The following is a 17,921-nucleotide window of genomic DNA, read 5'->3' on the forward strand; positions in this document are numbered from 1 at the left end:
GATGCTTTCTAAGGCCCACTTGACTTCACATTCCAGGATGTCTGGCTCTAGATGAGTGATCACACCATCATGATTATCTGGGTCATGAAGATCTTTTTTGTACAGTTCTTCTGTGTATTCTTTCCATCTCTTCTTAATATCTTCTGCTTCTGTTAGAAGAAATGTTAGAAAATACACTGGTCGTAACAAACACCCTCTTCCAACAACACAAGAGAAGACTCTATACATGGACATCACCAGATGGTCAACACCAAAATCAGATTGATTATATTCTTTGCAGCCAAAGATGGAGAAGCTCTATACAGTCAACAAAAACAAGACCCGGAGCTGACTGTGGCTCAGATCATGAACTCCTTATTGCCAAATTCAGACTGAAATTGAAGAAAGTAGGGAAAACCACTAGACCATTCAGGTATGACCTAAATCAAATCCCTTATGATTATACAGTGGAAGTGAGAAATAGATTTAAAGGCCTAGATCTGATAGATAGAGTGCCTGATGAACTATGGAAGGAGGTTCGTGACATTGTACAGGAGACAGGGATCAAGACCATCCCCATGGAAAAGAAATGCAAAAAGGCAAAATGGCTGTCTGGGGAGGCCTTACAAATAGCTGTGAAAAGAAGAGAATCGAAAAGCAAAGGAGAAAAGGAAAGATATAAGCATCTGAGTGCAGAGTTCCAAAGAACAGCAAGAAGAGACAAGAAAGCCTTCCTCAGTGATCAATGCAAAGAAATAGAGGAAAACAACAGAATGGGAAAGACTAGAGATTCAGTTATACATATACATAAATATACTCTTTTTTAGATTCTTTTCCATATAGGCCATTACAGAGTATTGAGTAGAGTTCCCTGTGCTATAAGTAGGTCCTTATTAGTTATCTCTTTTATATACAGCATTGGGTATATGTCAATCCCAATCTCCCACTTTACCCTCCTCCCCACCCCTACTTTTAATCATAAGGCTGTTTTCTACACCTGTGATTCTCTTTCTGTTTTGTAAACAAGTTCATTTGTACGACTTTCTTTGACACCACATATAAGCAACACCATTGGATATTTATCCTGAATTAGGCTTTTTTAGATTCCACATATAAATGAGATCATGTGGCTTGCCTTTCTCTGTCTGACTTATCTCGAAAAGCATAATAATCCTCAGTTTCCCAAATTGTTCCAAATGGCAGGTTTTCCTTTTTTAAAAAAAATATTTCTTTTTATTTATTTTGGTTACACTGTATCTCAGTTGTGGCTCTTGGGATCTTTAGTTGGTGCATGTGGGATGTCGGTCCCTGACCAGGGATCAAACCCGGGCCCCTAGCACTGGGAGCACAGTCTTAGCCACTGGGCCACCAGGCAAGTCCCACCTGTTTTTTTTTTTTTTTTAATTGCATCCTATTGATATTCACCAATCCAAAAACCCAGCCATTCATAATTGCCATATTTTATCCAGGCTTTGCCTATTAAAAGTTTTGTTTCTTTTTAACTGAAATATTGTTGCCAGACATTATGCCTGTTAAGGTTTTAGGATGCTATTGGCTAGGCAAAAAAAATCTTTTTCAAATGAAAGACAACTACACAAGAGAAAATAGTTTGATCTTTAAGAGTAATGGAGAGCGTGGCAACATTCCTTTATCACAATATTCCTTGGGTGTCTATATGGGCTAGACATGAGTCCAGCCATCTAGGATGCTGGCAATGACGAAGGAGACATATGCATTACCCCTTCCTATACTGGACCAAAAAAATCACACCAAGAAACCCAAAGACTCTTATTATCTGAATGATCAGACATTTACCTGGAAGCAGGACCAGGTATGCCAAGACCTGGAGATGCAAGTGTCCGGCTGCCCTGGAATGTGACTGCAGGCTTGAAGTCCCAAACACATAGACAGGACCTAAGCAAGACGGTAACCTTGCAAGAGGAGATTCATCATGCAGGTGACCTTGAATCTCTGGACAGTATCATGGGGCAGGAGATGAGATGACATGGGGAAGATTCAGTAGAAGAAGGATGACCAGTAGCTGAGGACCCCAAAATGACAGGGTCAGCTCCACCAACAGTGTGACAAAGTCACCCCATCCTAACAAAACACACTGGCACATACAGACAAAACTCAATGAAAGAGTCAGAGATTGTTTCATGCTATGGATTCTCCCACATTGGTTTCAACTATTCCACTATTCCCAGGAATTCAGTTGGTTTTATTTTTCCCCACTACATATAACAGTTCAGGGAATATCTTTCCATATCTTTTCTCTGTGTATAGGTGCTCTTATGTTATAGAACTGATTTCTAAAGGTGGCTTTTGGGGTCAAGTGACAATTCAAAATTTTAACCTATGTTTCCACACTATTCAAAAAGTGTAAGGCAGTTCATAGCTCCTCTACTAATTTCATCTTATAAAGTCTTATATAAATGCTTCTTTGCATAATATTGCCCGAGGTGATGAATTTCTACTTTTGAAGACATTCCTTTCTGAGTCTTTATAAGTATCAAATAGAGAAAGTCCTTTACAAAAGATGTTGTATTGCAGATTTTTTTTTATATCCAGCATCCAGGGATTTGATAACCTATAGATCTTCTGACCTATATCAGGGGGTATATCTCATCTTGATGAAATCATGTTTATGATGTTGAGTTTATGTAAATAGATAAAACATTTTATAAGAATATTCATCAGGTTGTCTGAAGGATATGACACCCCAAATTAAGAAGGGTGACTGTGTATATATGTTTTCATAAAAGTCATTTAGGGTATTTAAACTGTGTATTCATTTCCTTTTGACTGTGCTGAGTCTTCATTGCTCCTAGGGCTTTTCTCTAGTTGTGGCAAACAGGGGCTACTCTTTAATTGCAGTACTTGGGCTTCTCATTGCGGAGACTTCTCTTGTTGCAGAGCATGGGTTTCTAGGTGCACAGGCTTCAGCAGTTGTGGCTCAAGGGCTTAGTTGCTCCATGGTATGTGGGATCTTCCCAGACCAGGGATCAAACCCGTGTCTCCTGCACTGCCAGGCAGATTTTTATCCACTGTGCCACCAGGGAAGCCCAGGGTATTTTCTTGATATTCTAATTCAGTCTTTTTGTATGAGCCTTAATTTTGATGACAGATAAAATTTCATGGCAGGACCTATACGGCTTCTAGGAATTTCCTACAATTTCTGGGACACTTATAAAATACCTCTATAGACACATTGTTAATAAACTGTTAATGTTATTTATTTGACAATGCTTCCCATGTAATTTAATATATCAAATATACCTAGTTAGTTTAACCTCTTTTTTCTCAATAAGGAGAGAAAACAAATCTTTGAGATATTTCAGGGGCCTCTGAATATCTTAAAGTTAGTCCAAAGTCAAGAAGACCTTGTTTAGAATTTAACTTAATGTTCTAAAAGTTTGTAAAACAGATTAAAGGGTTTTAAAACACTTAGTCAAATAGGTCAGTTGGAAACAATGCTTAGTTATCCATTTAACCAAAATTACAAAGATTTTGTAGGCAAATACAGAAGCTAAGGGAAAACGTAGATCTTTTAATGCTATCAAGACCAGATCTACTTAAAAAACAAAGACATGATGAAGATAACATAGAGCATAACTAATTATTTTGACATGGCACAAGATCTTCATTTATTTATTTAGGCAAATGACTTAAAGGTAAGGAAAAAGTTTATTAGAAATCCTGGTGGCTCAGAATTCAACTGCCAGTGCAGGAGACGTAGGTTCGACCCCTGGGTCAGGGGAGATGCCCTGGAGAAGAAAATGGCAACCTACTCCAGTATTCTTGCCTGGGAAATCCCATGGACAGGGGAGCCTGGCAGGTGACAGTCCCTGGGATCGAAAAAAGTTAGATGGGACTTAGGGACTGAACAACAGCAACAGCAATCAAGTGCAGATCAATTTTTTTAAAAATTGTCCTCTCAATAGATAGAAAACCGAATTCCAGTTTTGCATCAGTTTACTTTAGATATTGGGGGCTTCCCTGGTGGCTCAGAAGGTAGTCTGCCTGCAATGCAGGAGACTCGGGTTTGATCCCTGGGCCAGGAAGATCCCCTGGAGAAGGAAATGGTAGCCAACTCCAGTATTCTGCCTGAAGAATCCCAGGGACAGAGGAGCCTAGCGGGCTGCAGTCCATGGGGTCGAAGAGAGTCAGACACGACTGAATGACTGAACAATACCACCACTGGTTAACACTCTGAGCTTCTACTGCAGGGGGCTCAGGCCATCCCTAATTGAGGAACTAAGATCCAACGTGCAACATGGCCAAAAATAAATAAATATTAAAAATTTAAAAAGAAACTTATAAGACCTTGGCTGGACCTTGAGAGCATTAAACGGTGTAAGTTAGACAGTGAAGGACAAATGCTGTATGATCTCACTTACAAGTGATATCCAAAACATCCAAACTCATAGAAACAGCAGAAGGGCAGCTGTCAGGGACTGGGGTGTGGGGGAAATGGAGAGATCTTAGTCAAAGGCCATACATCTCCAGTTCTAAGATAAATGGTTTGGAGGAATCTAAGGGACAGCACAGTAAAGTATACTTAACAATACTGTATTGTTCACTTGAAAGTTGCTAAGAGAGCTGACTTAAATATATTCTTATCACACAAAAAAACGATGGTAATTATGTGAAGTATTGAGAGGTTAACCAACTTTTATTATGATAATCGCTTTGCAATATATACCTGCTTCAAATCATCACACCTTAAATTTACTCAATGTTATATATTGTGCTGCTGTGCTAAGTCAGCTCAGTCATGTCTGACTCTTTGCGACCCCATGGACGGTTGCCTGCCAGACTTCACTGTCCATGGGATTCTCCAGGCAAGAATACTGGAGTGGGTTGCCATGCCCTCCTCCAGGGGCTCTTCCCGACCCAGGGATCGAACCCGGCTCTCTTATGTCTCCTGCATTGGCAGGCAGGTTCTTTACCACTACCACCCCTGGAGAAGCCCATGTTATATATTGCTTTGTGTCAGAAAAGATGTTTTAAAAAATAAGCTTCAGAAGAGGAGGCTGAGCTGGAAAAGTGAACATATCCTCTGAGATGCTGCTCTGAGGTAGGCTTTTATCAGGTCCTGGGGGAATTTCCATCAGGGAGTGGAAACTAACTTTGATCACTTGTCTAGATTCTGACGTTTACTTAATGATGTAGATCAACCTGGGAAAAGTACGTCCCCAGATCCTGCCTTTGCTTTCTTGTCAATAAACCTAATAAGTTTACCAGGAGAATCATTCTGCTTTTGGGAGAGCAACTTGCTGCCCTTCTGGGTGCATCAGGATGACTTCAACAAACAAGGTGCTGGAGACAGCAGGTGACAAAGGGGACCCGCTGGGAGGAGACGCTCTGCCATCCCATCTCTCATATACAGTCTTTGCGGGTCAGACCCGGCCTTTCCAAGATGCCCCACCTTCCTGGGGAAGCCAATTGCTTTCAGTAAGGATCTGAGACACTGCGGTTTGAGAGCCAGAAAGAGGTATAAAATCCTTTTTTAATTTTCTTGAGGAGGAGGCGGAAGCCTAGTTCCACCGCCAGAAATCAAACCCATGCCCTCTGCAATGGGAAGCGCAGAGTCTTAATCACTGGACTACCAGGGAAGTCCCTAAAAATCTTTTCAATATTTTCACTCCCAATCCCAAGCTTCCTTACAGAGACTTCATTATTTGCTCAGATATAATCTGCTAATTTTTTGATATGAATATATTTATCTTCTTTCTCACCATGTTGTCACGATTTCTTTTCCTTCAGGTATGTTGCTTTTTATACTTTATTCTTTTCCTTTTTTAGTATTTCTTAAATAATGTTTCTTAAATTTCTTAAATTACTTAAATAATGAACAGGTGTTTATTACTCTTTCACTGTCTTCAATTCATTTTCCTTTTAAAACTCTATCGTATTTTCTACATTGTACTTTTGACTTTTTTGTTTCTTAAAAGCTATTTAAAATTCCAAAGAATTTCACTTGACAAATGCCTCCTCTTTTTTAACGTTTTTTTGGGTCTCTTTATAGTCTACACCCTAACTGATATTTATTTACATTTGATATAATGCAATGCCTCTCAGTTTCATTTAATTACTATTTTATAATTTTGTCTTTACTTTTGTTTTTCCCAGCATCTTTCTATTTTTATGTATATAAGTTCTTATCTCAAATTGAATTACAGTACACTCATTTTCATTAAAAAATGCTCGATAACATCATTTATCTTAGAGGCTTTACATATTTTCTATTAAATATATATTAATTCCTGGGTTCAAGAAATTTTTATGCTGTTGAGATGTATAATTCCTTAAATTTTATTTTAAAACAAATATCCTACTGGAATACAGAAATTCAGATGATTTTTATACTGACTTTGCTTCCAGTAAACTTGTATGTCAGTTTTTAAAATTCTAAAAATCAAGCTGATGATTCTACCAGTTTCCTTTTTAACATGTATAGATTCTGTTAATGATTAAAGATAGTGATAAAAAATTCTTTCTAATTTTCTTCTTACTTTATTACAAAGCCTAGGAAATCGGAAATCATGAAAACTCCAAATTCCAAGAAACATGGATGAGGTAATAACCTTGTGAATTTCAATGTCAGCCTTAATGGAGGTCATACCATTCTTACACTCTATCTGTAAGCTGACTAATTCTGGTTTTGTAACAAGCGCATAAAATTGTTTACAAGAAGATATGGATTGGAGATATTTTGCAGTCAGCAATACACATGGAATATTGATTAGTTTGGGTTTTATCAGCCACAGTATGACTGCTATTTAAGGCTAAAAAAAACATTCCATGTTGTGGGAACAGACCCTTATATTGTAAAATGTTTAGCAGCATCCATGACCATTAGCCATTAGATGCCAAAACTCTGTAGTGCTTACTATTAAGAACAGAAAATGTCACTGAAAAATGCAATTGACCAATGGGACAAAGGCAGCATGAGGTAAATTGTCCACTTGGAAAGTTCTATATGAGATGATTTGTGTTGGGAGTGGGAAGCCATGCAGCGCTGCATGTAGGATCTTAGTTCCGGGACCAAGGATTGAACCTGCATCCCCTACATTGAAAGCATAGAGTGTTAACCACTGGAATGCCAGGGAAGACTCTGAGTTGAATTCTTAAGTGGTAATTGCTTTGGGGTATTGTATAATGTAGTTAAAATTCTAAACACGAACTTCAAATACATATGATTCTCTTTAGGTTTTAGAAGTGTAACATTCTCTAGACATGTCAGACTATTGAAACATATGGGTTCAGATACAAAATGCAATTCGATACTCTTAGGAAAAATGTTTTCTTTTTTCAAGAAATATTATATAGATTTGTGCATACATTTTCTTTTTTTAAGATTTGTGTGTGTGTGTGGACCATTTTTAAAGTCTTCATTGAATTTGTTATGACATTGCTTCTGTTTTATACTTTGGGTTTTTTTGGCCATTAGGCATGTGGGCTTTTAGCTCCCTGATCAGGGATTGAACCCTGACCTCCTGAACTGGAAGGTGAAGTTCTTTAACCACTGGACCACCAGGGAAGTCCCTGTGGATAGCACATTCATTGTATTTGGTCAATTAAAAACAGAAAAAACTTGGAGAGTTAAAAATAATTCTTGAATCCCACTTCCTGGTGGGAATCTTGTTAGCAGAGAAACACTCACTACACCTCTGTTTTTTGCTCTTTCTATGAGCGATTTCTCCCAAATTGGAACCAGTCTGTACACAGCTTTCCTGCCTTACCATTGTCTCTCATTTGCATTCCCCATATCATCTTTTAAACATTCTTTTTTGCATTCTTTTCCATTATGGTTTAGCCTGGAATATTGAATACAGTTGCCTGTGCTATCCAGTAGGACCTTGTTTATCCATCCATATTTAACCGTTTCCATCTGCTAATCTCAAACCCCTAATCCATTCCTCTCCCCCAGCCCTTGGCAACTACAAGCTGTTCTCTATGTCTCTGAGTCCATGTATGTTTCATAGATAGATTGGATTTTGCATGTTTTAAATTCCACAGGTAAGTGAGGTCATGTGGTATTTGCCTTTCTCTTTCTCACTTACTTCACTTACTTCTCTAGATCCATCTATGTTGCTGCAGTTCTTTTTCATGACCGAGTAGTATTCTACTGGGGCTTCCCAGGTGGCACTAGTGGTAAAGAACCCACCTGCAATGCAAAAGACAAAGAGACACTGGTTTGATCCCCGGGTAGGGAAGATCCCCTGGAGTAGGGCATGGGCAAGCCATTCCAGTATTCTGCCTGGAGAATCCCAAGGACAGAGAAACCTGGTGGGCTACAGTTCATGGGTGGCAAAGAGTCAGACTCGACTGAAGCTACTTAGCATGCACACAAAAAGAATTCTATTGTATATATGTGCCAAAAATGCCTTCTAGAGACTTCTCTAGTGCTCCAGTGGCTAAGACTCCATGCTCCCAATGCAGTGGGCCTGGGTTCAATCCCTGGTCAGGAAACTAGATCCCACATGCCGCAGCTAAGATCCAGTGCAGCCAAGTAAATCAATGTTCTTTAAAATGCCTTCTAAGATGCAAATTAAAATTTGTCTTTTTTTTTAATTTGCCCAACATGCCATAGGTAATATACTAGAATTAATGTTAGTATTTGAATTACACCTTCTTCATAAAACTGAATTCTGTACTCAAAGATTCTCAAGAATCCTTGTAATCCAGTTCTGAAAGCACCATATGTGGGTCTGAAATACAGAAAAGTTGAACAGACCCTATAATTTATAATTTCAGGATATAATCTATTTTGCTTTGTTTGAAGTCTGGTTGACCTAATGACAGCCATAAAACGGGATTAAGATAATGCTTGCGAGTGATGCAATTTTGGAATTTTTCTTCATATCTCAGATCTGTATTGGGCTCATGGGGAACTCGGTCCTCTTCAAGTTAAAAATGTGCACTTTCATAACTCGGTCTCACCTGAAAAAGCCCATTGATGTCATATTCATACACCTGACTTTGGTCAATGTCTTGACCATCATGTTCAAGTTGATGCCAGATGTCATGTCATCCTTTGGAGTACGACACTTTCTAGACGACGTTGGTTGTAAAGCGACTTTGTTCACACACAGAGTTACGCGGGGTCTTTCCATCTGTACCACCACTCTCCTGAGTGCCTACCAAGCCATCACCATCAGTCCTGTTCATTCTAAGTGGGCGTGGCTTAAATTGAAACTCTCTACGTGTATTTACCCCTCTTTCCTTTTCTTCTGGGTCATCAACATGCTTATCTATATCCACATCATCAAAACAGTAGTAGCCAATCTCAACTTCACAATTGTTGGTTCTGGGTATTCCACACTATATTGCCAAACTAACCAGTTGGAACACCACTACTATTCAATGGCATTTTTGAGTGTCATCCTGATTCGAGATCTCCTCTTTGTGAGCCTCATGGCGTGGTCCAGTCTCTACATGGTGACCCTTCTCTACAAACACCGCCGGAGAGCCCCGCATATTCACAGCCCCACCCTCTCTCCCCGGCCCTCTCCTGAAATCCAAGCCACCCACATCATTCTTCTCCTAGTCAGCTGCTTTGTCTTCTTTTATTTCTCAGACAATTTTATTACCCTTTATCTGTTTTATAGACATGAGAAAAATTGGAGACTGAAGAGAATGAATGGAATAATTTCTTCCTGCTATCCAGTGATCTGCCCTTTTGTGCTGATGAAAAATAATAAAATTGTTTCCAAATGTATTTCTTCCATTTCAAAGATGAGAATGACCTTTTCTCGAAGAACAGTGAAGAGATGACCTGATACCCGCAGGCAATGTAGGGGGTCTCTGGAATAATTTATATAAAGAAGAAAATGCCACATGGCTCTTGAACCCTTAAAATGGGGCTAGTCGGCTAAAATGAGATGAAATGTAAATTAAAAATACACACAGATTTGAATCTCACAAGGAAGAAGAGGACATAAACATCCCGTTAATAATTTTCCTATTTCATATGGATTACTTGTTTCTATTATAATAATTTGGGTTAAGCAAAATGTAGTATAGTCATATCATTAAATAATCTGCTTTGTTTTACTTTTTTTTAAACTGCAGCTACTAGAAGGTTTAAAATTACATTTGGGACCCACCTTATATTTCTATTAATGTGCACTGCTCTAGGGAAAGTCATTTGTCTATTTAACAAATAGACATAGCATGTTTAGGCATTAGACATGTTCTAAGCTCTCAAAAGAGTGGGGCATGCATGGGTGATTAACACAGGCAAAATATAATTACTGGGGAGATTATATGCAATGCTCTCTAAAAAATGTAAATCCACATGATAGAGCTATAAATTATTCAAGCAGCTAACACAACATTGTAAGTTAACAATATTTCACTAAAATAAATCTTTCTTAAAAGGAAAGCAATAATTTGAGCAGGATAAATGAATCGGGAGTGCTGGGGCTGTCATCCTAACTCACAGCGCCCTGCAGGAGATGTCTTTCAATGTCTGTGGGAATCTATCCACGATAATAATCCCTCGAATGCTGTGCTCATGTATTTGCAATTTTCAATACGCTATGTGATGATAACGTCAATGAAATGTGTCCCTCCCTTTTCAATAATTCTTTATTAAACACAGCCTGACACTTTCCTATCTACTCTGCTGCAACATTTGCTTTAAATAGATGGAGTTTGCACATTTCTTGGTTCTGCAGCATTTTTCTTCATCTTCAGCTTGTGTGGTTTTGAAGCCTTTGTTCAGTCAATTCCTTGTTTGCTTTAAGTCCTCAGGGTTATGATGAAAGTGACATAGACTTTGAATCTTTGTTCAGAATGTTTGATGTATTCTGCTTTGCCCAGGCATAGGATTATGGGCTTAACCCCTAATAGTTCACTTTCCCCCTGACTTCCAATTTTCCCTGGTATAAATGAAATGAGTGATTCTTTTCCTTTGAAGAAATTTCATGTTCTCTATGAGCTTTTAAAATTGAACTTTAACATAGAAATAAAACTTATGATTAACAAAGGGGAGGGAGAGAGTGGATAAATTAGGAGAATAAGATTAACATATGCACACTACTATGTATAAGACAGAGGGCTTCCCAGGGCAGCACTAATAGAAAAGAATCCACCTGCCAATGCAGGAGACACGAGAGATGTGGGCTCAATCCCTAGAGATGTGGGCTCAATCCCTCGGTCAGAAAGATCCCCTGGAGTAGGAAATGGCAACCCACTCCAGTAATTTTGCCTGGGAAATTCCATGGGCAGAGGAGCCTGGAGGGCTACAGTCCATAGGGTCTCAAAGAGTCAGACTAAGCAAACACGCACCACATAATACACTAATCCCACTTTAGGGTTTATTTTGAGGGCAATGAAATTACCATCTTTAAGAGATGTATGTACCCCATTTTTGTAGCATTATTCATATACCCAAGAGACTCTTGAAAAGCAAGGAGATCAAACCAGTCCATCCTAAAGGAAATCAATCCTGAATATTCTTTGGAAGGACTGATACTGAAGCTGAAGCTCCAATATTTTGGCCACCTGGTGCAAAGAGTCGATTCACTGGAAAAGACCCTGATGCTGGAAAAGATCGAAGGCAGGAAGAGAAGGGAACAATAGAGGATGAGATGATTGGATGGCATCCCTGATTTAATGGACATGAGTTTGAGCAAACTCTGGGAGATAGTGAAGGACAGGGAAGCCTGGTGTGCTGCAGTCCATTGGGTCGAAAAGAGTCGGACATGACTTAGCAACTGAACAACAAGATGTCAAAACAAGCTCTGTGTTAATCAGTGGATGAATGTGTGGATAAAATGTGGTATACATATATATTTTTTTTTCCTGTCTCTATATTGAAATATTATCAGTTATTAAAAACTGAAGAAGGGGAGGGATGAACTGACAGTTGGGGTTAGTAGATGCAAATTATTACATATATCATGGGTAAACGAGGTTTTTTGTAGAGCACAGGGAACTGGGTTCAATATCCTGGGATAAACCGTAATGGAAAACAATATAAAAAAGAAAGTATGTGTGTATATAACTGAATCGCTTTGCTATACACCAGAAATTAATGCAACAGTGTAAATCAACTATACTTCAATAAAAAAAAATTTTTTTTTAAATGAAGAAAATCTTGCCACAGTGTGGATGGACCTTGAGGGCATTATACTATGTGAAACAAACTAGGCAGAGAAAAACAAATACTGTATGATCTCACTTATATGTGGAATTTAAATATGCCAAACTCATAAAAGCAGAGATCAGACTGGTGGTTGTTTGGGGCTGGGGTGTGGGGGAAATAGGGATATCTGAGTTGAAGAGTATGAGCTTCCATTTCTTAGATGAATAGATTCTGGGGAGCTTAAAGGGCAGCATGGTTACTATAGTAGCTGTTGTTCAGTTGCTAAGTCATGTCCCACTCTTTGCAACCTCAGGGACTGCAGCACACCAGGCTTCCCTGTCCTTCACTATCTCCTGGAGTTTGTTCAAACTCAGGTCCATTGAGTCGATGATGCCATCCAACTAGCTCATCTCTATCGCCCCCTTCTTCTGGACTCAGTCTTTCCCAGCATCAGGGTCTTTTCCAATGAGTCGGCTCTTCACATCAGGTGGCCAAAGTATTGGAGTTTACTATAGTTAACAATACTGTACTGTATATGTGAAAGTGGCTAAGAGAGTGGCTCTCCAATGTTCTCATTATTAACAGTATGCTAATTCTGTGAGGTATTGAGATGCTAGCTAACTTTATTATGGGAATCATTTTGCAATGAACACTTGCATCAAAACAACACACTGTAGACCTTAAATTTTTGTTGTTGGGATTTAGTTGCCAAGTTGTGTCTGACTCTTCTCAACCCCGTGGATCGCAGACTTTACAGAGTTAAACTTACACAGTGCCAATTACACTTCACAAGAGCTAGCAGCTCTTGGCGGGGAGAAAGCCCTAAAAGAGGAAGCACAACAAGGGAATTGGAAAAGTGAACTTCTGCTCTGAAGAGCTGCTCTGAGGTCAGGTTTTATCAAGTCCTCGGGGAGTTTCTATCAGTGGAGTGGCAACTAACTTTGATTTCTAATTTTCTAAAGTTTACTTTTTAATGCAGTTCAACTGGGGGGAAAATTACATCCTCAGATGATGACTTTGTCTCCTCATCAATAATCCTATTAAGTTTACCACGAGAATCATTTTGCATCTGGGAGAGCAATTTGCTGCCCCTCTGGGCACATCAGGATGACCCCAACAAGATGCTGGAGACAGCAGGTGACAAGGGGAACCCCTGGGAGGTTTTGCGGGTCAGACCCAGCCTTTCCAAAAGCCTCTTGTTTTTTGCAGAGGCTGGCTGCTTTTAATAAGGATCTGAGATACTCAGTTTTGACAAGAGAGAGGTACGAAAATCTTTTCAAGATTCCCATTCTCCATCCTAAGCTTCCTTACAGAGACTGCCTTTCTTTTAAATTTCAAATTTAATCCTCCATCAATTTTCTGTTTGATATGATTGTATTTTATCTTTTTTCTCATGATATTGTCACTATTTCTCCTTTCTTCCATAGATATTACTTTTCATTTCTTCATTCTTTTTCTTTAGTATTTCCTATACCTGCCCTGTATTATTTTATTATTCACGATATATTTTACTTTAAAACTATATCTATCACACTTCCTACATTGTGTTTTGACATTTGAAATTTCCAAACCATTCCATGTATTGGCTAATACTGCTCCTTATTTTATGCTTTACTTTCACTTTTCACCTTTATACTCTACACCTTAGTTGATATTTATCTATATTTGATATCATGTCATGCCTCTCAGGTTCATTTAATTTCTCATTTTTACAATCTTCTGTTATACCTGCTTTTGTTTTCCCCCGCATCACTCTATTTTTATAATATCCTTTATTTCAAATTATAATATGCTAATTTTATTTTTAGAGTACTTGAGTCACATTTACATTAATTGATAACATCGTTTCTTCTTAGAGGTTTTGTACATTTCTTGTTATTTAGTCGCTAAGTCATGTCCAATTCTTTTGCGACCTCATGGGCAATAGCCTGCCAGACTCCTCTGTCCATGGGATTTCCCAGGCAAGAATACTGAAGTGGGTTACCATTTCCTTCTCCAATACATTTCTTATTATGTACTAATTCCTAGGTTCAACAAATTTTCATGGTTTGTGAACGATGCTATTTTTTAAATTGCATTTTAAAATTTTCATTCTGGCATATAGAAATACAAGTGATTTTTGTTCTGACTCTTCAGGACTCTTGAAAATTGTTCTTAAAAATTCTAATCATTTAACCAATGATTATATCAGTTCCCTTCTTAAAATTTACAGAATATTTTAATGATAAAAGATAGTGGTAAATAATTCTTTCTAATTTTTTGCTTCTTTCTTTACCAAAAAGCCCAGGGAGGGATTTCCCTCGTGGTCCAGTGGTTAGGACTCTGTGCTTCCATGGCTGGGGGCATGGGTTTGATCCTTGGTCAGAGAACTAAGATCTCAAAAGCCATGCTGCTGGGCAAAAAAAAAAAAAAAGTTCAGGGAATCTGGAAACATGAAAAATAGAAGTGATGAAGCAGATATTTTTACTCACAGCCGATCTCAAAGGAAAAGCTTTCAGTACACAGCCTTTAATATAATACTACTGCTGCTTTTAGATAGCATCACCAACTCAATGGACATGAATTTGAGCAAACTCCAGGAGATAGTGAAGAACAGAGGAGCCTGCTGTGCTGCAGTCCATGGGGTCACAGAGAGTGTGACATGACTTAGCAACTGAGCAACAACTGCCATTGTAAATATTTTTGTCTGAGTACAAGATCATTCCTTCCTAGTGCTACATAACTAAACATTTTTATCCTAAGTACATATTGAATTTTGTCACATGATTTTTTTGCATACACTGAAGTGACAATATATTTTTGTTCCTTGTGAGCAATCATACAGATGAAGTTTCAAATGTTAAAATTACCTTCCAGTTAGGGATAATTCTATGGCCAAGTGCTTGATTCTTTTTGCATATTGTGGACTCAATTTTTACAATCATTTTGATGGATTGCTTTTAATTTGGTTTCTGAAATAATCTCATATTATTGTCCTTTTCATTATAAGTTATGTTTTGTTACCAGGGTCATGCTAATCTCATAATGTGATTAATGGAAGGTTCTCCATTTTTTTGTCCTCAGCAGTTGTTTGTATATATTATTTGTTTCTGAAGTGTTTGCCATACTTCACCATCAAGCATTCTTTAGAATTTCTTATGGAATGATTTTTACCCACTCTTCAATTTGACCATGAGGAGCATTGTCTACGTATGACCTTCTATGACACAAATATCTTTCTTTTGGTAAGTTAACTCTTAGGTATTTGTCCATATCTCCCAAATTTCCAAATCTATTGACAGAGTTAATCATACTTTCATATTATTTTCTAGTATTTGCAGCTTCTGTGTTGCTATCCATTTAACGTTCTAAATCTTGATAGTATTTATGCTTACCTTGAAGGAAAGTTATGACCAACCTAGATAGCATATTCAAAAGTAGAGACGTTACTTTGCCAACAAAGGTCCGTCTAGTCAAGGCTATGGTTTTTCCTGTGGTCATGTATGGGTGTTAGAGTTGGACTGTGAAGAAGGCTGAGCGCCAAAGAATTGATGCTTTTGAACTGTGGTGTTGGAGAACACTCTTGAGAGTCCCTTGGACTGCAAGGAGATCCAACCAGTCCATTCTGAGGGAGATCAGCCCTGCGATTTCTTTGGAAGGAATGATGCTAAAGCTGAAACTCCAGTACTTTGGCCACCTCATGCGAAGAGTTGACTCATTGGAAAAGATTCTGATGCTGGGAGGGATTGGGGGCAGGAGGAGAAGGGGACGACAGAGGATGAGATGGCTGGATGGCATCACCGACTCGATGGACATGAGTTTGAGTGAACTCCGGGAGTTGGTGATGGACAGGGAGGCCTGGCGTGCTGTGATTCATGGGGTCGCGAAGAGTCGGACACGACTGAGCGACTGAACTGAACTGAGGAAAGTGGAACAGTCTCACTGAAAAGTGAAAAGTGTTAGTCACTCAGTCATATCTGACTCTTTGTAACCCCATGGACTATAGCCGGTCAGCCTCCTCTGTCCAAGGAATTCTCCAGGCAAGAACACTGGAGTAGGTTGCCATTCCCTTCTCCAGAGGATCTTCCTGCCCCAAGGAATCTTCCTGCCCCAGGGATCGAACCCAGGTCTTCTGCATTGCAGGCAAATTCTTTACCATCTGAGCCACCAGGGAAGCCCATATGGCCTTGTGCTTATATGTTTACATTTATGTATGTACTATATGGGGCTTCCCAGATGGCGCTAGTGGTAAAGAACCGACCCGCCAATGCAGGAGGCATAAGGGATGCAGATTCAGTCCCTGGATCGGAAAGATCCCCTGGAGAAGGGCATGATAACCCATTCCAGGATTCTTGCCTGGAGAATCCCATTGGACAGAGGAGCCTGGTGGGCTACAGTCCATGGGGTTGCATAGAGTCAGACACAACTGAAATGAGTTAGCACGCACACATGTACTGTATGTACACACAATTCTTTTTATGTGCCAGAACTGTTGAATACGGTGTTCTACAGAAAATTTAGAATATTAAAACATATCGATCCAGATATTAAAAAGGAATCTAGGGACATCTGGTCAACCAGGTCAGTTTGTGAAGCGGTAACCTGTGTAGATATCTATGCATGTGTGTGTTAGTCAGTCCCATCCAGCTCTTTGTGACCCCATAGACTGTAGCCTGCCAAGCTCCAGCTCTGTCTATGGAATTCTCTAGGCAAGGATACTGAAGTGGGTTGCCATTTCCTTCTCCAGGGGATGTCTATGGAGTCTACCAAACCTGAGGAAGCTGAAGCCAAGTGCATGGTTGTTGGCTTGTGGCCATTTGGGGGGATAAACAAGCTGGGATCTAATACTTTTAAGAAAAAATGCCCTCTAACATGCAAATTTCATATAGGCCCAATATGTTCTAGGTAACATACTATATAAGTTATTATTATTATCATTATTATTATTTTAAACTTTTGGTCTCTGACCAGGGATTGAACCCACGCCCCCTGCATTGGCAGCATGGAATCGTAACCACTGCACCACCAAGGAAGTCCCAATATACTAGAAATAGGGTGTTAGTATTTGAATTCCACCTGCTTCATAAAACCTAATTCTCTAAGGTTCTCAAGAATTCTCAAGAATCCAGTCTCTGAAAGTTCCATATTGGGGCCTGAAATACAGAAGAGTGGAACATTTCGCACCCTGTCCTCCTCCTGAACTGTCAGTCATTAATTTCTTTAACAAGCTCCATTATAATTTCCCAATATACTCTATTTTGTTTCAGTACAAACCAGGTAAACCTAATTAATATATTTAAAATCAATAAGATATGTTTACAAGTGATGAAATTTGGGTTTTTTCCCATATGTTTCAAATTTGTGTCAGGTTCATGGGAAATTCATTGCTTTTCATGTTCTATATGTACACCTTCTTAACTCATTATCACATGAAAAATCCAATAGATTTAATATTCATACACTTGACCTTGGTCAACATTTTGAATATCATGTTTAACTTGATACCACATTTCATGTCATCCTTTGGAGATAGATATTTTCTGGACGATATAGGTTGTAAGGCAACTTTGTATACATACAGAGTTACCCAGGGTCTTTCCATCTGTACCACCGCTCTCCTGAGTGCCTACCAAGCCATCACCATCAGTCCTATTCAGTCTAATTGGGCATGGCTTAAATCAAAACTCTCTACGTTTGTTTACCCTTCTTTCCTTTTCTTCTGGGTCATCAACATGCTCATCTATATCCACATCATTAAAACTGTAGAAGCCAGACGCAATTTCGCAATAGTTCAGTTCAGTTCAGTCGCTCAGTCGTGTCCAACTCTTTGCGACCCTATGAATCGCAGCACGCCAGGCCTCCC

General features: G+C 39.0%; 1 protein-coding gene and 1 pseudogene across 1 annotated transcript; both read left to right on the forward strand.

Moving 5' to 3' along the window:
- Positions 1-8,811: 8,811 nt before the first annotated feature.
- LOC104995711 (vomeronasal type-1 receptor 4-like) lies at positions 8,812-9,762 on the forward strand. Its single transcript, XM_010849691.1, has one exon. The coding sequence runs from the start codon at positions 8,812-8,814 to the stop codon at positions 9,760-9,762; it is 951 nt and encodes a 316-aa protein (XP_010847993.1).
- A 7,608-nt stretch (positions 9,763-17,370) lies between these two features.
- LOC104995712 overlaps positions 17,371-17,921 on the forward strand; it is a 2,082-nt pseudogene continuing 1,531 nt past the window's right edge.

This window comes from Bison bison, unplaced genomic scaffold (assembly GCF_000754665.1).
Source record: "Bison bison bison isolate TAMUID 2011002044 unplaced genomic scaffold, Bison_UMD1.0 scf7180017864285, whole genome shotgun sequence".
Classification (NCBI taxonomy): Eukaryota; Metazoa; Chordata; class Mammalia; order Artiodactyla; family Bovidae; genus Bison; species Bison bison.